We start from the raw sequence: 23908 nt of genomic DNA, 5'->3' as shown, positions 1-23908 counted from the left end.
CACCAGCATACGGCGGCGGCGTACGCTGATGTGGGCTCCCGTTGGTGAGGGGGGAAAGGGGGGGGGAGTACAGTACTCACCTGGGATTCGTGGCTCCGTGACCGTGTCAGTTCGGGCAATGCGGGGGGGGGGGGGCGAGAGCTAACGTCTATTGCGTGAGGGGGGCGGGGCGTGGCGTGGGCGAGTTGCCAATGCCTGCAGGGTGCCGGGGCGAGAGGCCAATCTGTGGGGGGGGGCAGAGCCTGGGCGAGCGGCTGGCCAATCCGTGTGGGGGCGCAGCCGGGGCGAGAGGCCAATCCGTGTGGGGGGGCGGGGCCATGGCGAACCCAGCGGCCAATCAGCTTTGTGTCACCGTAAGGACATGTCACGGTGACACTGTCACCGTGACACAATTTTGGAGCATGACAGACAGACAGACAGACAGAATAAGGCAATTATATATATAGATGCCTCCTAGTTGCTCTTTGTTTATGTACCTATTAACAACAATCTATATATCATAGATATGGGATATACCTTATATTAAGGGTTGGATATGTCTTCTCTGTGAGTATGCCAGTAATTGTAATCCCTTTGTGGGCGCATTTTGCAATGTTTGACTGTATATACATATATTTCATGCCTGTGTATTGTCCAGCATATTAGTTGCAATCGTTAACTGCAGTGATGTACACCGTTTTCTGACCCCCTTCACTTATCTGCACTGAATATTAATAAAAATGCATTTGGACCTATTTGATCGCCTTTTTGTGTGTTTTCTGCAAATCTGTGTATGAAGCTGCTGGGGCCGCGTTTTCCCCGACTTTTGCAGCAGTGTGGGCTCTCAAAGCCTTCTCTGCTTCTCTAGAGGAGATGCATTCCCTCACCAAGGAATCTATGCCTGAGATGGTTACCTTAACTGCTCAGGATTCAGCCTTTTCATCTTATGCCATGTCTGCCATGCTAGAGGCTGCTCACCGCACTGCAGTGGCTTCAGCTAATTCTCTTGTTATCCGCAGGATTTTGTGGCTTCGAGAGTGGAAGGCAGATGCTTCTTCCAAGAAGTTTCTTGCTGGGCTCCCTTTTGCTGGTTCACGGCTGTTTGGTGAACAGCTGGATGAAATTATTAAGGAAGCTACTGGCGGGAAAAGTACTTCCATGCCACAAACCAAGACCAGGAAACCCGCCCAGGGTAGGAATCAATCGAGGTTTCGTTCCTTTCGTTCCTCCAACTGGTCATCCTCTAAGCCTTCCGCCTCGTCCGCTAACTCAGCCAAGGATCAGAAATCCGAATAGTACATAACCCCAGCACTCAAATGAAGGCGAGAGAATATTTGTGATGCAAGTGAATTTATTGGCACACTGCAAAAGTGAACCTAACCAGAGCAACACCGACGTTTCGGCGTAGAGCCTTTCTCAAGGTAGTTGCATCAATGGTTACAGCTTGATGGCGCGGGTCCCATAGGACAACCGAAATGTATAAAGAGAGGTTCTTTCACAGTTGCAAAGTGTGCTCATGTACAGAGGAGTGACAGTGTCACTGTGGAGGATGGGTGAACGCCTGCAGTAACGGCCTGTGGACAACAGCAGGGGCTGAAATCCAACTGGCGCCCAAAAGCGCGTCCGCAGAAGACCGCAGGAAGTTCTGCCACTAAGGCAGCTTCCTCATGACTCTCGGCCCGCTCCAGCCACGTCCTTAGTCGGTGGCAGGCTCTCCCACTTTGGCGACGCTTGGTTAAAGCAAGTCTCCGATCAGTGGGTGAGAGACATCATATCTCACGGCTACAGGATAGAATTCTCTTCCAGCCCTCCAAACAGATTTTTTCTCTCAACTCCCCCCTGCTCCAAGGCCGCCGCCTTCTCGCAGGCCGTGGCGTCCTTGCAGGCAAACGGAGTGATTGTCCCAATTCCCGCTCAGGAACGGTTCAGAGGTTTTTACTCAAATCTCTTCCTAGTTCCAAAAAAGGACGGTACCTTCCGGCCCATCCTGGATCTCAAGCTTCTCAACAAGCATGTCCGGGTGCGGCATTTTCGCATGGAGTCTCTGCGATCAGTCATTGCCTCTATGACCCAAGGGGAGTTCCTGGCGTCCATCGACATCAGAGATGCCCATCTACATGTGCCAATCGCAGTGTCACATCAGCGTTGGTTACGTTTTGCGATAGGAGAGGATCATTTCCAATTCGTGGCTCTCCCCTTCGGGTTAGCCACGGCCCCTCGGGTATTCACCAATGCCATGGCGGCAGTGATTGCGGTCCTGCACCTCCAGGGGTTAGCAGTGCTTCCTTATCTGGACGACCTTCTGGTCAAGGGTCCATCCAGCGCAGACTGTCAGCGGAGTGTTTCGCTCACTCTCGCCACCCTAGCGCAATTCGGGTGGATTGTCAATCTTCCCAAATCCACTCTGACTCCGACCCAGAGTCTCACGTACCTAGGGATGCAGTTCGAGACTTTACCGGCACTTGTGAAGTTGCCCTTAATCAAACAGCAGTCTCTCCGGCTAGCGGTGCGCTCTCTCCTGAGGCCCCGCCGTTATTCCCTCAGGCGCCTGATGCAGGTGCTGGGTCAAATGGTTGCTTCCATGGAGGCGGTTTCCTTTGCCCAGTTCCATCTGCATCCTCTGCAGCTGGACATTCTCCGCTGTTGGGACAAGCGGCCTTCCTCCTTACAGAGGTTAGTGGCTCTGTCGCCACGGACCAGGAGCTCTCTTCAGTGGTGGCTTCGACCCCTCTCCCTGTCCCAAGGGCGCTCCTTCCTGGCTCCGTCCTGGGTGATTCTCACCACGGATGCCAGCCTATCCGGCTGGGGAGCGGTACATCTCCACCGCAGAGCTCAGGGCACTTGGACTCCGTCCGAGTCAGCCCTTTCAATCAATGTGCTGGAAACCAGAGCTGTGCTTCTAGCTCTCCTAGCCTTTCACCACCTGTTGGCGGGCAGGCACATTCGAGTCCAGTCAGACAACGGGACAGCGGTTGCCTACATCAATCACCAAGGCGGGACACGCAGCCGCCTGGCAATGTTGGAGGTCCAACGCATTCTTCAATGGGCGGATGACTCCAAGTCCACCATATCCGCAGTCCACATCCCTGGCGTAGAAAATTGGGAGGCAGAATATCTCAGCCGTCAATCCGTGGACTGTGGCGAGTGGTCCCTGCACCCGGCAGTGTTTCAGTCAATCTGCCGCAAGTGGGGCACTCCGGACGTGGACCTAATGGCATCCCGTCACAACAACAAGGTTCCGGTTTACGTGGCTCGCTCCCACGATCCTCAGGCCTTCGCCCCGGACGCTCTGGTTCAAGACTGGTCCCAGTTTCGTCTGTCCTACGTGTTTCCCCCTCTAGCTCTCTTGCCCAGAGTCCTGCGCAAGATCAGAATGGAGGGCCGTCGAGTCATCCTCATTGCACCGGACTGGCCCAGGCGAGCTTGGTATCCGGACCTGCTCCAACTGTCCGTGGAGATGCCGTGGCATCTTCCGGACCGTCCAGACCTGCTCTCGCAAGGTCCGTTTTTCCGCCCGAATTCTGCGGCACTCAAATTGACGGCGTGGCTCTTGAGTCCTGGATTTTGACGGCTTCTGGTATTCCTCCTGAAGTCATCTCCACTATGACTCGGGCCCGTAAGTCTTCCTCCGTCAAGATCTATCACAGGACTTGGAAAATTTTCCTGTCCTGGTGTCGCTCTTCCGGCCATTCTCCTTGGCCATTCTCGTTGCCGACCCTTCTGTCTTTTTTACAGTCCGGTCTGCAGCTAGGACTGTCCCTCAACTCTCTCAAGGGACAAGTCTCAGCTCTATCAGTGCTGTTCCAGCGGCGTCTCGCTCGGCTGGCTCAGGTCCGCACCTTCATGCAAGGCGCGTCTCACATCATTCCGCCTTATCAGCGGCCCTTGGATCCCTGGGACCTTAACTTGGTCCTCACGGTATTGCAGAAACCCCCCTTTGAGCCTCTTTGGGAGGTTTCTTTGTATCGTCTTTCTCAAAAGGTGGCCTTTCTAGTTGCCATAATTTCTCTCAGGAGAGTCTCTGATTTGGCTGCGCTCTCCTCGGAGTCACCTTTTTTGTTTTTTCACCAAGACAAGGTAGTTCTCCGTCCGACCCCGGACTTTCTTCCTAAGGTGGTCTCTCCCTTCCACCTTAACCAGGATATTTCCTTGCCTTCCTTCTGTCCGGCCCCTGTTCATCGCTTTGAGAAAGCGCTGCATACTCTAGATCTGGTGCGTGCTCTCCGGATTTATGTGGCTCGAACCGCTGCGCTTAGGCGGTGCACCTCTCTTTTTGTGCTAACCACAGGGCGGTGCAAGGGTCTCTCTGCTTCTAAGCCGACCTTGGCCCGTTGGATTAGATCGACCATTTCGGACGCCTACCAGAGTACTCAGGTGCCTCCCCCGCCGGGGATCAAAGCACACTCGACCAGAGCTGTTGGTGCCTCTTGGGCTTTTAGGCACCAGGCTACGGCTCAACAAGTCTGTCAGGCTGCCACTTGGACTAGCCTGCATACCTTTTCCAAGCACTACCAAGTGCATGCTCATGCTTCGGCAGATGCGAGCTTGGGCAGACGCATCCTTCAGGCGGCTGTCGCCCACTTGTGAAGTTAGGCTCCGCCTACTTCTTAGCTTTTTCTGTTTATTCCCACCCAGGGACAGCATTGGAACGTCCCATGGTCTGGGTCTCCCAAAGGAACGATAAAGAAAAAGAGAATTTTGTTACTTACCGTAAATTCTTTTTCTTATTGTTCCGTATTGGGAGACCCAGCACCCTCCCTGTTGCCTGTTGGCAATTTTCTTGTTCCGTGTGTTATCACCGGCTGTTGTCGTGGACAGAGTCTCCGGTTGTTCCGTTTCTTACTCGGTTCTACTTGTGGGTGGCTATTCTCCTTCAGCTTTTGCACTAAACTGGCTAGGACTGGCTACCAGGGGGTGTATAAGCTCAGAGGGAGGAGCTACACTTTTAAGTGTAGTACTTTGTGTGTCCTCCGGAGGCAGAAGCTAAACACCCATGGTCTGGGTCTCCCAATACGGAACTATAAGAAAAAGAATTTACGGTAAGTAACAAAATTCTCTTTTTTTTCATGTTCTTGAAATTGTGGTGCCAGAAAAAATATAATCTTCCCTGTGTGTTGATGTTTTCAGTATACAGATCCCTGATTTATTAACCTCCTGTTATATATAAAACCGTGTTAGTGTTTTAGACTTTAAAGGAATCTCACAGTACAATTTCCCATCTCTTCTCAGCCTGTGGCAGCTTGTGCGATGCCCGTCATGAAAGGTTGGAATATATTGACAAATTCAGAAAAAAGCAGAAAAGCCAGGTGAGCAAACTAGAGCGATATTGAATATGTTTATTCGCTGTAATTGCTTAAAGTAGTTGGATTTAACCACTTTACAACCACGCATGTATCAATATATCCTTGGTCGTGTAGCGGTAATCACTTCCGGCTGCTGCGGTGTGCCGGCAATGATCCCTTCACAGGTCTGCTGATTTGAACAGCAAACATATGGGGCTAGCAGACGTTGGTGGATCCACGATCCACCCGCACCTGCTTGCCACTTAGGTTCTGCTGTCAAAATGTGACAGTGCGATGTAATTGACCGCGGCGGAGATCGTGATGCTCTCTGCCACCATCAGAGGCCCCGTTACCCGATCACTGGGAGCCGATGGTTGCTATTGTAGCGACGGGTCATGTGATGGCTCCTCTTGCTATCGTAACGTATTTCCTGTGCGAGCCGACAGCATGCCGTCTCACACAGGGAGACTGCATTTCTGCTGATCAGGGCTGTACAGCAGAAATGAAAAAGCAATCAGACACTGCAGTGATAATGTCCCCTGGGGGACTAGTAAATTAAATAAAAAATGTAAAAAAAGTTTTTAAAAATATGAAAAAATAAAAAAACCTCACAAAGTTCAAATGACCCCCCCCATTCGCCCCATGGAAAATAAAAAATAAACAATTTAAAATTTAAAATTCAATAACAGGCGATCAAAACGTAGCATCTGCACAAAAATTGTATGTTCGGAAACATCAGCTCTATGCACAAAAAATAAACCATCACTGAGCGCAAAAAGTGCAACTCTTTTTTTTTTTTTTTTTTTTGTTTTTACAAACTTATGAATTTTTTTTTTTTTACCCCTTAGATAAAAGTAAAAGTATACATGATTGGTATCTATGAACTCATACCGACCTGAGGCATCATACAGACATGTCAGTTTTACCATATAGTGAATATGATAAATAAAAGACCCCCAAAACAATCATACAATTGCACTTTTTTTTGCAATTTCACCACACTTGGAAATATTTTCCCATTTTCCAGTACACTATATGGTAAAACTAATGATTTCATTCAAACGTACAACTCGTCCCGCAAAAAACAAGCCCTCATATGGCAAGATTGACAGAAAAATAAAAAAGGTACGGCTCTCGGAAGAAAGGGAGCAAAAAAAAAAAAAAAAAAAGCGGAAAATCGCCCGGGGGTGAAGGGATTTAAAGCCCTATTGAAGGAAAAGCTAAACCTACAAACCAGTTTCTGTGCTTCTCTTTACCTGCCTCTTTTTGCTTCCATTAGGGAGGGAGTAATGGAGTTTTTACTGGCAAACCACCCATTGGATTGTCCAATTTGTGATCAAGGCGGAGAGTGTGACCTGCAGGTAAAGTTTGTTAGTGTAGATGGAACTTGCAGAAGGTATCATTTGCAGCTTTGGACTTCCTATGACCAGTGCTCCATACTGATTCCACCCTACAGAACTGGAGCAGACGCACATGTATTGGGCACTGCAGCAGTAATGTACAGTTCCTGTGTGCTTGTACTATGTTAAATGAATATTAAAGATGTATGTTCAAGTTTAAAAGTTATCTCTGATTCACAAAATGGGTGATAACAGTCTGATGCTAGGGGTCTGACCACCGTGGCCCCCACTGATCTCAGCTGAATGGAGCAGAGGTCGATCATGTGCACTGCAGCTCCATTTATTCCAGAGATTGCTGAGTGCAGTGCTTGACAGATCTTCAGCCCTCCTATAAGTATAAATGGAGAAGGTAGATTGATCTTCACGCCACTCAGCCTGGGCTCTTAAGAGTCTCAGTTCTCAGCATTTGGGGCCACAGCGGTCAGCTTCCCGGCAATCATGATCCACTATTCTTTGCATAGGAGATCACTTTCAAAATTGAGAACACCCCTTTAGGGTATGTGTCCACGATCAGGACTCCTGACCTGCGGGTCTGCAAGTCTCCTCCGCAGGAGACTGCAACTGCTCGTACCCACGATCAGGGTTCAGTGCGCTGCAGCCTCTCGTTTGTGTTCTCCCTATGGAGGAAGCATGCGAATCTGTGGCAAACACTTGACATGCTGCGGTCTGGAAAGATGCACCGCAGGTCAGTGTTTGCTGCGGAATAACCAAGCATAGTGGGCACGGGGTTTCTAGAAATCCATTATGCTTGTACTGTACAACGCAGCGTTTTGTATGCAGCTGAAGCATGCTGAGACCATAACGCTCCAAACACTGATCGTAGGCACGCACCCTTAAGCTGAACGAAGATGAACTTTGTAAGTTAACTTTTTTTTTTTTTCCCCACTTGCAGGATCAGTCAATGATGTTTGGTAGTGATAGGAGCAGGTTTACAGAAGGAAAACGTGCTGTGGAGGACAAGAACATCGGGCCGCTAGTTAAGACCATCATGACACGATGCATTCAGTGTACCAGATGTATTCGGTAACCGCCTGTTATTGCACATTTACTGCTGCTATACAATAATCTGGCTTATGCCTCTCTATAACCCCTATACGTATGTTGTTTTATGGATGTTATAGGGGGTTTCTTGCTCAGGACTTCAATAGAAAGTGGCTTCTGCTCTGGCAGACCTGGCCCTTTAGTTTGTTGCGGGAAGATTATTTATTTCAGTGACATGCACATATTGCAGCAATTCATCTAAGGGTACATGCCCACGATCAGGAATAGCAGCGTTCTGGACGCAGTGTGTTTCTTTGTCGCTCCATTGGGAGACCCAGACAATTGGGTGTATAGCTTCTGCCTCCGGAGGCCACACAAAGTATTACACTTTAAAAGTGTAACCCCTCCCCTCTGCCTATACACCCTCCCGTGCATCACGGGCTCCTCAGTTGTTTTATGCTTTGTGTGGAAGGAGGCACACATGCACTCATGCATTCTCAGATTAGTTATATCGGTTGGAAGAAAAGAGGACCCCCACGGGGCCCCCGGCATGTCCCTTCTCACCCCACTATGTCGGCGGTGCTGTTAAGGTTGAGGTACCCATTGCGAGTACAAAGGCCGGAGCCTCATGCCGTTTTCCTTCACCATCCCTTAGTGGCTCTGGGAGAAGTGGGATCCTGACCGGTCATCCATTCACTGGGACCGGGCTCCCTCCGCAGCCCCTGTGGGAATCTGCCGGACAGGAGCCTATTCATCCTCAGGGACCGGGCCCTGCATCTATAAGGTACTCTGTGTCCCCATGGGGACTGTGCATGGAGCGCCTTCTTCCCGGACGCTGCAGCAGCTGCTGATTTGTGAAGACCGGCGGACTTCCGCGCCGACCGCGCCTGCTTGTCGGCCGCGGTCTTAAATTTAGTCCCCGGCTTCATCGCGGCCTAGTAGCAAAAATCCCGCCCCCGGGCCTGCCTGTCAGGGGTAAGGGCGGGACGGCCGGCCTGACGTCGGATGTGAGGGCCGGAGCATCCTGTATGTTTCCTCCCCCCTCACTGATCACTGTGGGGACCCCAGATTCCCGCACTTTTTCTAGCACCGCCCACGGCTCCACTCCTCCCCTGAGAGCTCCGGCAGCCATGTTTTTGGCATTCTGCCGGTGGAGGATTATCAGAGAAGAGCTCTGCAGCTCTGGGAGACCTAAGGCAGGGAATCTGGAGGACACACACTCCGCTTTTTAGCGGTCGGTAAGCCACACCGGTCACCCGGTGCTGGACCCCCTAGGGTGCCGGAATAGATACGTATTTATATACATATTTCTGTTCGGTCGGGCTGTATACCCCTTCCCATATACCCTCAGTGATCACTCTCCTAGGAGACAACAGCATGTCGTCCACAAGGAGCAAAGGTGCTAAGGCACAGGGTTTTTTTGCTACCTGTACCTCTTGTGGGGCTATGTTACCTGCGGGTTCCACCTACCCTCACTGTGAGCAATGCTCGACCCCTGTTTCGCTTGCTCAGCCGGAGCCTCGGTCACTAGTGGGCCCCTCCGCTCAGGTAGACCCCCCTGCTCCCCCTGTCCAGGCGGCAGGGACAGAGTTTGCTGCGTTTGCTGAGAAACTCTGAGTCACTTTCACAATCCATGGCTCAGTCTATGGACAAATGGTCTGCCAAGCTGCTAGAAGCTTTGCAGTCCAGACCGGTCCTTACACAGGCCCCGGTCCCCGTTGGATCGTCACCTCCAGGCCCCTCTCGGTCCGCGCCGCAGCGCGCTCCCAGGTTGGGCCCTAGGTCCCACGCGGAGGACTCCTGCCCGGACCACAGTCCCAGACCGGCTAAGCGGGCCCGCTGGGAATCTTCCCCGACTTCTTCACGCTGCTCGGGTTCGCAGCTTGAGGACTCTCTGGAGGACGAGGCGGACGTCGCAGCTCAGGGCTCTGAACCTGACGTTGCCCTCAATCTTGATACACCTGAAGGGGACGCCTTAGTAAATGATCTTATCTCGTCCATCAACCAGGTGTTAGATCTGTCTCCCTCGCCTCCACCTGTAGAGGAGTCGGCTTCTCAGCAGGAGAAACACCAGTTTCGGTTCCCCAAACGTACACGGAGTGCTTTTTTCGATCACTCTAACTTCAGAGATGCTGTCCAGAAGCCCAGAGCGGTTCCGGACAAGCGCTTTACTAAGCGCCTTACTGACACACGTTACCCCTTCCCCTCTGACGTAGTTAAGGGTTGGGCTCAGTGTCCCAAGGTGGACCCTCCAGTCTCTAGATTGGCGGCTAGATCTGTGGTATCGGTGGCAGATGGTTCATCGCTAAAAGATGCCACTGACAGGCAGATAGAGCTCCTAGTGAAATCCATCTATGAAGCCACGGGCGCGTCTTTTGCCCCGGCCTTTGCAGCCGTGTGGGCACTCCAAGCTATCTCAGCTTGTCTGGCTGAGATTAATGCAGTCACACGTAATTCTGCTCCGCAGGTTGCGTCTCTCACTTCTCAAGCGTCAGCTTTTTCTTCCTACGCCATGAACGCAGTCCTATAGTAAGAATAAAGTCGGGCTCAACTGGTTATATGGTGGAGGTGCTATAAAGGAAAAAATCTCCAGATACTGTGATAAATCCCAAGCACTCAGTCGGATACAAGAATAATGCAAAAGTTTTTTATTTGTGGATTGTAAGCAAAAAGAACCACTACCAGTAGAGCAAAGCCAAGCCAACGTTTCGGCCTATGTTAGGCCTTTGTCAAGGTCTTGCCTATAAGAAATGATAGAGATTATTTACACACCAAAAGTGACATGACAAAAAATTACTTTACATATTTACAGATAATGTATATACACATACTTATGTGAGAGACCAATTAGTATGGACGAGTTAGACGTGCACAGATTCTATCGTAGGTAGGGCGTTTTTACTTTTCCAGCGTAGTTCGCTAAACGGAAAGGAGGAATATTTTTAGCACCAAAGGTACAGTATAACAAAGCCATATAGAAGGTACAAGCTTGCGTTGGTATAGTCGCAGAATCAAAAAGGCATACCAATAGTCAAATAACAATGTTACAGAGGTATAACATGCAAATGCGAGCAGACCGTCTGCTAGTGGGGGGATAAAATCGTATGAGCAGCGTCTTACTGAGCAATCACAGGTAGCGGGAAAAATACCATTGGAATAGGCGTCATTGTGATAGTATGAGTCCAGGAGGCAGTAACCAGGAGGAGGTATCTGACTAGACAATAGATAAGCTAGTTGGGAAGCATTGTGGTACGGTTACTATCCAGCCTATGATAGGCATGAACGGACGTTAGGTTGGCTACAAAATAGGTTTATGTCAGGATATGTGAGCATTTTTGTGGGAAACATGAGGTCACAGGAGAGAACAAAACATACCCACAGTCAGGGAGAAGCGAGACGCTATTGGTGAGGTAGAGGAAGTGCCTGAGGAAAAAAGGAAAATAAGAGAATGCTAAATGGCTGTATCAAGAAAAGCTAAAACCAGGTATGCAATATATAAAGCAGAGCATGAGAAAATATAGCAGTTTGTGTAAAAGGCAGGATTTTACCTTTAGGGCATATGGCCTGGGGACAGAGTCCCAAAGAACAACCAAATATAGGTATACAGTATACAAGGTAGAGCATGTAAGTATATGGCAAAGTGTATGATAAGGTAGGATTTCACCTTTAGGGTATATTGCATTGGCACAGTGTCTCAGAGAGAAATCAAATACAGGTGTGCAGTGTACAAAGTAGAGCATGTAAGTATGTTGCAGAGTGTATGAAAAGGCAGGATCTTACCTTTAGGGCATCTGGCATGGGGACGGGGTCCCAGTGGAGCAGGCAGGAGGCGTGTGGTGTTGTGCTGCGTTGAAGAGCGGCCATTTAAAGGGGTGGCCGGCACTTCCTGGTGTGAGCCATGTGCGTCACCGCGCATGCGCGCGTGACGTCAGCGGTGACGCGAGCACGTGTCTGCGCATGCGTGACGCGTCATCACAGTGGGAAGGACAGGACCATAGATGGGCGGTGTGTGTGTGTGTGTGTGTGTGTACTGTGCGCGCTCTGCGTGCGCGCGACATGTCAGAGGGGGGAGATAGAATAGAGCAGTAGATGGGTGGAGTGTGCACGTGTATGCGCGCGCGTGCGCCGCGTCATGGAGGGGGGACGGACAGAACTATGAATGGGCTGTGTATATGTGTATAATGCGCATGTGCGCTGCGTCATCAAGGGGGTCGGTTGAGACATCACGGATTGGGCTAATGCACATATGCGAAACGTCAATGTATATGTAAGAGACATCCTGCATTGGGCATAAACTGAGGGGTGGACCTATGGAGTGTGTACAAGAAGGGGTAAAGAATAAAGGAGATGTGATGAACGGCTACTATGGAGATATGTGTATATGTCTGGTTAAGGGGAAAATGTAGAAAGAGGATATGGGGGAGTTGTGGAAGTACCATTATGGGAAAGGGCAGAGAGATATGGAGGAATAGTGGACGTGTGTGAGGATAAAGAGAGAGAAAATTGTGTATGAATATAGAACATGTAAATCAGGAGATGTGGGATGGATGTATGTTGACTAAGGTTCAGGGAATAGGGGTCACTAGATATAGAGAAAGTCTCCAAGATGTGTGGTGTGACAAGTGTGTGAACCTGGAAGAACAGCAACCTGAAAAATAATGGGTTAGAGATGCTACCTTATAGAAAGATGGTGCCTATAAAGAAAGTGTGAGGAATGGATCCTGCCAGTGAAAAGGGTGTTCAATATCTCTGAAAAAAAGAGAAAAGATGGGTTAGGACTGCCAGGTACACAAGATGTAAGTATAAAACACATACACATTGACAACATCACCTATATACGTATACTAAGTAGCCACCTCTGAAACTAACTAATAATTCGTTTCATATTCCCTATTCATGCCTAATGGTTCCAGAGTTTGTAGTGTGTGAATCCAGTACGCTTCGCGGTCCCGGAGGATTTGCACCCTATTGCCTCCCCTTCTGGGCAGTGGAACATATTCAAGCACCTGAAATCGAAGTTGGGACACCGAGTGTCCTCTGGCAGCAAAATGTGCTGGAATGGGAAGTATGGTCTGGCCGCAACGTATAGTAGACTTATGTTTACTTATGCGGTCTCGGACATGTTGGGTGGTCTCCCCAACATATCCGAGACCGCACGGACACTTTATCAGGTACACAACAAAATTGGTGTCGCAGGTATAGAAACCTTTAATGGGGTACTGCTTGCCAGTTCTAGGGTGCGAGAAGTGTTCGCCCTTAGTGACGTTAGAACACTGGACACAATGGAGGCATGGAAACGTTCCCTTCCGTGGTGTGGCCAGAAAACTCTGTCTGTCCTTGTTCATGGATGAACCAATGTCGGCTCGGACTAAAGTGTCCTTGATGTTCCGGGGGCGTTTGTGACAAATCAATGGTGGATGTTGGAATTCCGTGATGTCCGGATATGCACTGCCAAGAATTGACCAGTGTTTCCTAATAACATGACTGAAGGACGGGGAGAACGGATGGTAGGTGTTGACGAATGGTATCCGTGGGTTCTTATTGGGTTCCGGGTTGCGTGTAGGGGTGGTAGTGGATGCAATGTGGTAAGGGTAATCTCTGTCCAGAAACTTAGTACTCATCTCCCGGTGCCGGAGTTCACGAGTTACGGGATTGGAGACTATTCTATCTACTCTACAATGTTGAGAGATAGGCAAAGATTTTTTGATGTGCTTAGGGTGGCAGCTGCTGTATAAAAGAAGACTATTCTTGTCCGTTGGTTTAGTATAGATATCGGTTGAAATTTTTCCATCGGAGGCCCTGATAACAAGAGTGTCCAGAAAGCTCACTGAATCGCGGTCATAATGTAGGGTGAACGAGATGTTGGGGCAGACGGTGTTAATGTCATTGAAGAATTCAATAAGCGATTCTTCATTACCGATCCAGATGCAGAATATGTCATCAATAAACCGTTTCCAAAGGGGGATGTTACTAGAGAAAAGGGGATGAGAATAAATGTAATCCTCCTCAAATTTGGCCATGTAGATGTTAGCGTACGGGGGCGCTACGTGTGATCCCATAGCGGTCCCTTTCCGCTGTATGTAGAAGGTATCCTCAAAGAGAAAGAAGTTGTTTTCTAGGATTATCTTAAGGACATCCAAACAGAATTGTTTCTTCAAATCGTTAAAGTCAGTGTATGTATTGAGGAACCATTGAACAGCCTTGAGGCCCCCATGGTGATCAATACTGGTGTACAAGCTGGTAACGTCCATGGTAACCATGAAGCAGTTCTCAGTGGGACAGTTGACATTAGATAGAGTTTCTAAAAAATGAGTGGTGTCTTTCAGAAATGAGAGGGTGTTGGGAATGAGAGGTGTAAGTATTTTTTCCAAAGTGCGGGCCAGTGGTGATAGGATGGAGTCCGTTGAAGCAACGATAGGTCGGCCGGGGGGAGAAGTGAGATTTTTGTGTATTTTGGGGAGGGTATAAAATACGGGTGTGATGGGGTGGTTATTGATTAGAAAACTGGACAATTTGTTGTCTATGGTGGCATTGTTGGAGTAAAAGTTAACGAGGTCCTGAATGATAGAGTGAATGATTGCAGTGGGATCCCGTGGGATAGAAGTGTAAGTAGTAGAGTCGCTGAGCTGGTTCTTAATCTCAGTTATGTAGTAAGATTTGTCAAGTACGACAATTGCGCCACCTTTGTCCGCAGGTTTTATAACCAAATGGGGATTGTTCTTGAGAGCAAGAAGGGCTCTTGATTCATCACTTGTCATATTGTGACGGAGGTGCATGTGTCCCTGACTAATGTCTGTTTTGACTTTGTTAATGTCACGTGTGACCAAGGATATGTATGTTTCAATTGGGTGGTAGTGTCTGGGAGGTTGAAATGTGCTCGGGTTATTGAGGCTTAAGTCACGTAAAGTAAAGGAGGTTGGTTGGCATGAGTTAGTTAGGGGAACAACAGGGTTGATGTTGGGGAAGTCATGGGAGGTGGAGAAATGGGCTTTCAATCGGAGGTTTCTGAAAAATCGATTGAGTTCCTGTTCCAAGGCAAAGGTGTTGAGTGGGGGTGTGGGACAAAAAGTTAAACCTTTCTGTAAAACTTTTATCTCAATGGGTGTGAGTGTGAGAGAGGAAATATTGTATACGATGTTCTCCCTACCTGGGACCGCGTTGTTATTCTGTGTGGTGGAGCCCTGCTTCTTGCCCCTCCTGGTTTGCCTCGTGTTTGTGGACCGGTGCCTAAAAAAGAAGAGGAGGGACCAGAATAGCTCTGATCGCTGTCCGAGCTGTAGGCATTTGTGTAATTGCCTCGATGGGAAGGTCTGCGTTCTGAAGGAAATGAGGTGGTGCGCCATCTGTAAACGCGATTCTTGAGGTAGTCGTCTTGATCACGAATAAATTTTGAGCGTTTGCGGGTCTGAAGGGTCTGCTGGAAATCTGTGACGATCTCCTTGTTTTTGGTTTTCAATGTAGAGAGATCCGTAGCTGGGAGGGTCTGGGACAGCTGTTCCTCTATGGTTTTAATGTTGGCATCAACAGTGTTGATTTCTTTTTGCAAATAATCCAGTGTTAGTATAATGATATCGAGAGAACATTTGTTGAGGATGCCTTCGAACTGATCACAGTATGTGGGATTATCAGCAAAAAGAGTTGGCCTTAAAGGGACTCTGAGTCCTCTGGGGATTCGTTGAGCACGGTGATACTCCGCAAGGGTAACCGCATGGAGCTCCAGCGACGTGTGCCGCTTTAACTCCTTCAGGTAATCCCTGGTGCGGAGTTCCTCCGTGGGTATAGTAAGAAATTGACTAGTTGCGGATATCCCAGCTAGGACAGTCGCAGCTTGATCGTTACTATATGAGAGCGTTGGGAGAGACATTAGCTTGGCTTTGCTCTACTGGTAGTGGTTCTTTTTGCTTACAATCCACAAATAAAAAACTTATGAACGCAGTCCTAGACTCTGCTAGCCGTACAGCGGTGGCATCCGCTAATTCTGTGGCAGTCCGCAGGGCCATGTGGCTGCGCGAATGGAAGGCAGACTCGGCCTCCAAGAGGTTCTTAACCGGTTTGCCGTTTTCTGGCGACCGATTGTTTGGCGAACGATTGGATGAGATTATTAAGGAATCCAAGGGAAAGGACTCCTCCTTACCCCAATCCAAACCTAAGAGACCTCAGCAACGGAAAATTCAATCGAGGTTTCGGTCCTTTCGTCCCTCCGCCAAGTCCCAATCCGCTTCGTCCAGCAGGCCGGAGAAAGGCCAGAGGAACTCCTATGCGTGGTGGTCTAAGTCACGCCCCCAAAAGGCCGCCGGAGGCACTGCCTCCAAGGCGGCCTCCTCATGACTCTCGGCATCCCCGAACCGCATCCTCGGTCGGTGGCAGGCTCTCCCGCTTTTGCGACGCCTGGTGGCCACATGTTCAAGACCGATGGGTGAGAGACATTCTGTCTCACGGTTACAGGATAGAGTTCAGCTCTCGTCCTCAGACTCGTTTCTTCAGAACCTCTCCGCCCCCCGCTCGGGCCGACGCACTTTCAGGCAGTGGACGCTCTGAAGACAGAATGAGTTGTGATCCCTGTTCCCCCTCAGGAACATGGTCGCGGCTTTTACTCCAACTTGTTCGTGGTGCCAAAGAAGGACGGATCATTCCGTCCCGTTCTGGACCTCAAACTACTCAACAGACATGTGAGCACCAGACGGTTTCGGATGGAATCTCTCCGCTCGGTCATCGCCTCGATGTCACAAGGAGACTTCCTAGCATCGATCGACATCAAAGATGCTTATCTCCATGTGCCGATCGCACCCGAACATCAACGCTTCTTGCGTTTCGCCATCGGGGACGAACACCTTCAGTTCGTGGCATTGCCTTTCGGCCTGGCGACAGCCCCACGGGTGTTCACCAAAGTCATGGCATCCGTTGTGGCGGTCCTACACTCTCAGGGCCACTCGGAGATTCCCTACTTAGACGATCTCCTAGTCAGGGCACCTTCTCGGGTGGCGTGTCAACACAGCCTTACCGTCGCTCTGGCGACTCTCCAGCAGTTCGGGTGGATAATCAACTTCCCAAAATCCAAGTTGACACCGACCCAATCACTGACTTACCTCGGGATGGAGTTTCATACACAGTCAGTGGTAGTCAAGCTACCGCTGGACAAACAGCTTTCTCTGCAGGCAGGGGTGCAATCTCTTCTTCGGGGTCAGTCACACCCCTTGAGGCGCCTCATGCACTTCCTGGGGAAGATGGTGGCAGCGATGGAGGCAGTGCCGTTCGCGCAATTCCATCTGCGGCCACTCCAATGGGACATTCTCCGCAAATGGGACAGGAGGTCGACTTCCCTCGACAGGAACGTCTCTCTGTCCCTTGCAACCAAGACGTCTCTTCAGTGGTGGCTCCTTCCCAATTCTCTATCGCAAGGAAAATCCTTCCTACCCCCAACCTGGGCTGTGGTCACCACGGACGCGAGCCTGTCAGGGTGGGGAGCGGTTTTCCTCCACCACAGGGCTCAGGGAACCTGGACTCCGGTAGAGTCCTCCCTTCAGATCAATGTTCTGGAGATAAGGGCAGTGTATCTAGCCCTATTGGCTTTCCATCGGTGGCTGGAGGGCAGACAGAGCCGTATACAGTCGGACAACGCCACTGCCGTCGCATACATCAACCACCAGGGCGGCACGCGCAGTCATCAGGCCTTCCAGGAAGTCAGGCGGATTCTGCAGTGGGTGGAAGCCACAGCCTCCACGATCTCCGCAGTTTACATCCCGGGCGTAGAAAACTGGGAAGCAGATTTTCTCAGTCGTCAGGGCATGGACGCGGGGGAATGGTCTCTTCACCCAGACGTGTTTCGAGAGATCTGTCGCCGCTGGGGAACGCCGGACGTCGATCTCATGGCGTCGCGACACAACAACAAGGTCCCGGCATTCATGGCCCGGTCCCAAGATCACAGAGCTCTGGCGGCGGACGCGTTAGTTCAGGATTGGTCGCAGTTTCGACTGCCTTATGTATTTCCTCCTCTGGCGATGCTGCCCAGAGTGTTACGCAAGATCAGGTCCGACTGTCGTCACGCCATTCTCGTCGCTCCAGATTGGCCGAGGCGATCGTGGTACCCGGATCTGTGGCATCTCACGGTGGGTCAACCGTGGGCGCTTCCAGACCGCCCAGACTTGCTGTCACAAGGGCCGTTTTTCCATCTGAATTCTGTGGCCCTCAACCTGACTGTGTGGCCATTGAGTCCTGGCTCCTAGCGTCTTCAGGATTATCTCAGGATGTCATTGCCACTATGAGACAGGCCAGGAAACCAACGTCCGCCAAGATCTATTAGAGATCTTGGCGGATCTTCTTATCCTGGTGCTCTGATAATGGTTTTTCTCCCTGGCCGTTTGCCTTACCCACTTTTCTTTCATTCCTTCAATCCGGAATGGACAAGGGTTTGTCACTCGGCTCTCTCAAGGGACAAGTATCGGCGCTCTCCGTATTTTTTCAAAAGCGCCTGGCCAGGCTTCCGCAGGTCCGCACGTTCCTGCAGGGAGTTTGCCACATAGTCCCACCTTACAAGCGTCCGCTGGAACCCTGGGACCTTAACAGGGTGCTAACGGCTCTTCAGAAACCACCTTTCGAGCCGCTGCGGGATGTCTCTTTATCACGTCTTTCGCAGAAGGTGGCATTTCTAGTGGCAGTTACATCACTCCGTAGAGTGTCGGAGCTTGCAGCGCTGTCATGCAAAGCCCCCTTCCTGGTTTTTCACCAGGATAAGGTGGTTCTGCGTCCTGTTCCGGAATTTCTCCCTAAGGTGGTATCTCCTTTTCATCTCAATCAGGATATCTCCTTACCTTCATTTTGCCCTAATCCAATTCACCAATGCGAAAAGGATTTGCACTCATTAGATCTAGTGAGGGCACTCCGGTTCTACATGTCTCGCACGGCGCCCCTGCGCTGTTCAGATGCGCTCTTTGTCCTTGTCGCTGGCCAGCGTAGGGGTTCGCAGGCTTCCAAGTCAACCTTGGCTCGGTGGATCAAGGAACCGATTCTTGAAGCCTACCGTTATTCTGGGCTTCCGCTTCATTCAGGGCTGAAAGCCCATTCTACCAGAGCCGTGGGTGCGTCCTGGGCACTGCGGCACCGGGCTACGGCTCAGCAGGTGTGTCAGGCAGCTACGTGGTCTAGTCTGCACACTTTCACGAAACACTATCAGGTGCATACCTATGCTTCGGCAGACGCCAGTCTAGGTAGGCGAGTCCTTCAGGCGGCGGTTGCCCACCTGTAAGAGGGGGCCGTTTCGGCTCTTTTTATCGAGGTATTCTTTTACCCACCCAGGGACTGCTTTTGGACGTCCCAATTGTCTGGGTCTCCCAATGGAGCGACAAAGAAGAAGGGAATTTTGTTTACTTACCGTAAATTCCTTTTCTTCTAGCTCCTATTGGGAGACCCAGCACCCGCCCCTGTGCCCTTCGGGCTGGTTGTTCTTTTGTGTACACATGTTGTTCATGTTGAATTGTTCTTTTGGTTCATGGTCTTCAGTTCTCCGAACATCTTTCGGATTGAATTTACCTTAGACCAATTTATAAGTTTTCCTCCTTCCTGCTTTTGCACCAAAACTGAGGAGCCTGTGATGCACGGGAGGGTGTATAGGCAGAGGGGAGGGGTTACACTTTTAAGTGTAATACTTTGTGTGGCCTCCGGAGGCAGAAGCTATACACCCAATTGTCTGGGTCTCCCAATAGGAGCTAGAAGAAAAGGAATTTACGGTAAGTAAACAAAATTCCCTTCTTTCGCTGCATCCAAAATACTGCATTGTACAGTACAAGCACAGTGGATGCTGATCCCTGATCATGGACATGGACTGCAGCGCTCTCCTGTGGAGGACATTCTCATCTCCGCAGGAGAAGGACGCAGTGTGTGTGGATCGTGGACACATACCCCAAAGCTGATCATTGGGGATGAGTTACGGCTTAAAAATACTAGCCAGTGCCTCCATCCATGTTTTAAAAGATACAAAATTATTGTAGAGAGCATGGCAAGGTATTTCATTTTCTGAGTTCTCCTGTTTCAAGCATGACAGATAGGCAAACTACAAGGAATTGTCTCCAGATCTTCAGCTCTACACTTGTAGTTTTTCCAATAGCTATCAAATAAATGTAACTAAAGATGTATATTAGATCGGATACTTTTCGTTTCCTATTTGTTAGGGAATACCTAATATAAATATACTTGATCAATATTAATGTAATGTGCCATTATTTATACCTATAATTCAAATGCAGTGTGGATGCTTCATGTGGATGTGGCCTTTCTTCTCAGATTTGCCAGTGAAGTTGCTGGTGTTGACGACCTTGGGACAACAGGTAGAGGCAATGACATGCAAGTTGGGACTTATGTAGAGAAAATGTTTATGTCCGAGTTGTCTGGCAACATCATAGACCTGTGCCCTGTTGGAGCATTAACTTCCAAACCTTATGCCTTCACTGCTCGACCTTGGGAAACGAGGTACGTAAAAATGTAAAACTTGACACATAAATTGTATGGAGGGTATAGTGCTGTACTACACTGTGCTATGTAAACACTGGGTAAAGTGCAAATTTATTATACAGTGGAACCTCAGTTTACGAGTAACCCGGTTTGCGAGCATTTCGCTATACGAGCAAAGCTTGCTGTAAATTTGTAACTCAGTTTACGAGCAAGCCTTGCTGGTCGAGCAAATACCGCACAGACGTCCGGTTCCGTCCGCGCTCTGACCCGCTCTTGCAGTCCGCACAAACACGCACGCACACTCATATTATACTCACCTTACCTTCCATTCTCTCGCCGGGCCTCATGGTTCTTGTAGTTCGCTGGTACAGGATGTGTATCGATTAACCATCGCGACGATGGAGGAACTTCCGCTGTCAGCCGCTACTCAAAGGCAGCGCGCTGGCCAATCAGAAGCAAGCGGCTTCTACCTTTGACGTCAGTGCTCTGGCAGCGGAAGTTCCTCCATCGTCGCGATAATTACCCGATTGACATCCTGTACCGGCGAACTACAAGAACCATGAGGCCGGCGATGGAACAAATGGTAAGGTAAGCACAATATGTGTGCGTGTTTTGTGTGTGTGTCGAATGGCACAATAGGGGACCAGGATGGGACATTGAACAAGTTGTGGAACGAATTGTCTGAGCTTGCATTATTTCCTATGGGAAATTTTGCTTTGTTAGACGAGTAATTTGGTTTACAAGCACACTCCCAGAACGGAGTATGCTCGTAAACCAAGGTTCCACTGTAATAGGGTTAATGAATCCACTATAGGGAATATTTTTCAAAAGCTGGACACCATCAATCTGATGTATATGTATGTATATATATATATATATATATATATATATATATATATATATATATATATATATAAATATATATGTTTCTTTATATTGTAAATATCCACTGGGAAAACCCTATTGAAGAAACTAAATGAACCTAATTATTTATCTCATTTGTTTAACAGGAAAACCGAATCCATTGATGTCCTGGATGCTCTGGGTAGTAACATTGTGGTCAGTACAAGAGGAGGAGAGGTGATGAGAATATTACCTAAAATGCACGAAGATATCAATGAAGAATGGATTTCTGATAAAACCAGGTCTGCTTTTCTTCCAGATCATTCACTACTTTGCCTTTATCCAATTCAACAATTTACTTTAATGTTCTTTGCAAATAGCATCATGAATAATTTCTCTGTCAACAGATTTGCTTATGATGGATTGAAGCGTCAAAGACTTACTCAACCCATGATCAAGGATGACAAAGGTTATCTGGTTGAAGCTTCTTGGGAAGATGTACTGACAAGGGTGGCTGGAGTGGTAAGCACTATGGACATATAAAATAACACATGCATGAAATGTAATGCAAGGAACCTAAGTATTGGATTCCTAAAGGGATTGTCCCATAACTACAAACCCTGTGCTTTGTCAGGGCATATAGATGTCATAGTGGGGGCAGAAGGAAGTCTCTTTGTGACCCTCTCTAATTAGATAAGAGGCCTTCTGCAAAAGCAACTTCCTTTGTAGAGGACCTATAAGTTATTTGTAACTTTACAATAACATTACAGATATATTCGGACATATATGTACTCCCAGCCCAAAAAAATAAGACCTCACACAGTCACATCGAAAGAAAAACTATTTCTTGTTCTTGGAATGTAGTGAGACAAATATGGGCCGGGTCTAAAGCTAGGGCTACATAGTGACTTTGGCCTCAGCAAAGTTAGCTAGGTGTCACTGGTATATCGCAGTGCAATACAAGTCAATGGGAAAATATTGCAGCCCCGAGTGTGCTGCGGCCATAAAGTAATTTACAAAAAGTCCATTCACAGCAGAATTTTTGCTTTTTGCTTTTTGTAGTGTGATCTCACTCACTTGTTAGTGCTGTGATATAGCAGTGACCTCTAGTGAATTTTGGCTGCGTAACAGTTGTTGCAATCAAGGTTGCCATGTAGCCCGAGCATAACAGTATCCCTCATTTCTCCTGCTGCCTCAGGAGGGTTTTTACCTGCTAAACCCAGGATAAGTTCATCGCCTAAGTGTCCTGATGAAGATGTTCTCTAGGTGGCACAACCTTTTCAACATGATGCAAAGATTTGTATCTTCTACTGCACATGCATGTTGTAAATGTTGTGGCAAGACGACTTTAACAAAAGATACCAACTATGTACTTTCTTTTTTAGTTGCAAAGTGTCCAGGGCAAAGATGTAGCTGCTATTGCTGGAGGGATGGTGGATGCTGAGGCTCTAGTTGCCCTCAAAGATTTGCTGAACCATCTGAACTCAGATACCCTGTGTACTGAAGAGGTTTTCCCAAATTCTGGAGCTGGGTAATAGACTTCACATTACTTGTATAATTAAACTAACACGTAAAGAAGTTGTGCGGCCACAAAATATATATTTCTTCAGCGCTCTATTGGGAGACCCAGACGATTGGGGTATAGCTACTGCCCTCCGGAGGCCACACAAAGCACTACACTAAAAAGTGCAAGGCCCCTCCCCCTCTGGCTATACCCCCCCGTGGTATCACGGGTTCTCCAGTTTTCAAGCTTTGTGCGAAGGAGGTCAGACATCCACGCATAGCTCCACAGATTTTAGTCAGCAGTAGCTGCTGACTATTTCGGATGGAAGAAAAGAGGGCCCATATAGGGCCCCCAGCATGCTCCCTTCTCACCCGTGGATGGTGTTGTAAGGTTGAGGTACCTATTGCTGGTACAGGGGCTGGAGCCCCACATGCTGTTTTCCTTCCACATCCCCTTGTAGGGCTCTGTGGAAGTGGGATCCTGCCGGCCTCTAAGCTCTGACGCCGGGCTCCATCCACAGACCCATAGCACCTGATGGATACGGAGCAGGAGTACAATCAGGGACATGGTCTAAAGCCACCCTGGCTCGATGGATCAAAGAACCAATTCTAGAGGCCTACCGTTCTGCGGGGCTTCCGGTTCCTTCAGGGCTAAAAGCCCACTCAACCAGAGCCGTGGGTGCGTCCTGGGCATTACGACACCAGGCTTCGGCTCAACAAGTGTGCCAGGCAGCTACCTGGTCGAGTCTGCACACTTTCACCAAGCATTATCAGGTGCATACCTATGCTTTGGCGGATGCCAGCCTAGGTAGAAGAGTCCTGCAGGCGGCAGTTGCCTCCCCGTAGGGGAGGGCTGTTTTGCAGCTCTAACATGAGGTATCTCTTTACCCACCCAGGGACAGCTTTTGGACGTCCCAATCGTCTGGGTCTCCCAATAGAGCGCTGAAGAAGAAGGGAATTTTGTTATTTACCGTAAATTCCTTTTCTTCTAGCTCTTATTGGGAGACCCAGCACCCGCCCTGTTGTCCTTCGGGATTTTTTTGTTGTTTGCGGGTACACATGTTGTTCATGTTGAATGGTTTTTCAGTTCTCCGACGTTATTCGGAGTTAATTTGTTTAAACCAGTTATTGGCTTCCTCCTTCTTGCTTTGGCACTAAAACTGGAGAACCCGTGATACCACGGGGGGGTATAGCCAGAGGGGGAGGGGCCTTGCACTTTTTAGTGTAGTGCTTTGTGTGGCCTCCGGAGGGCAGTAGCTATACCCCAATCGTCTGGGTCTCCCAATAAGAGCTAGAAGAAAAGGAATTTACGGTAAGTAACAAAATTCCCTTCATCTTTATTTTTTATTTTTTTTTTAAGCTATGTAATGAAAATTATGTATAGCCCCTAATGTGAGACCATAGTAGATATATACACCATGGATGTATTATATATATATTATATATATATATATATATATAATATATATATTGTAA

General features: G+C 48.9%; 1 protein-coding gene across 1 annotated transcript in view; it reads left to right on the top strand.

The window, feature by feature from the left end:
• Positions 1–23908, top strand: part of NDUFS1 (NADH:ubiquinone oxidoreductase core subunit S1) — a 92865-nt gene that overhangs the window by 19935 nt on the left and 49022 nt on the right. Inside the window, exons 5-11 of the mRNA XM_075317708.1 lie at positions 5209–5285; positions 6541–6622; positions 7554–7684; positions 19919–20104; positions 21097–21231; positions 21337–21451; positions 22315–22460. Of these exons, the coding sequence (XP_075173823.1) occupies positions 5209–5285; positions 6541–6622; positions 7554–7684; positions 19919–20104; positions 21097–21231; positions 21337–21451; positions 22315–22460 (872 nt within the window). The remainder of the gene's footprint in view (positions 1–5208; positions 5286–6540; positions 6623–7553; positions 7685–19918; positions 20105–21096; positions 21232–21336; positions 21452–22314; positions 22461–23908) is intronic.

The sequence above is a fragment of the Anomaloglossus baeobatrachus genome, chromosome 7 (assembly GCF_048569485.1).
Source record: "Anomaloglossus baeobatrachus isolate aAnoBae1 chromosome 7, aAnoBae1.hap1, whole genome shotgun sequence".
Lineage (NCBI taxonomy): Eukaryota > Metazoa > Chordata > Amphibia > Anura > Aromobatidae > Anomaloglossus > Anomaloglossus baeobatrachus.
This window is presented reverse-complemented; position numbering and strand designations above follow the sequence as displayed.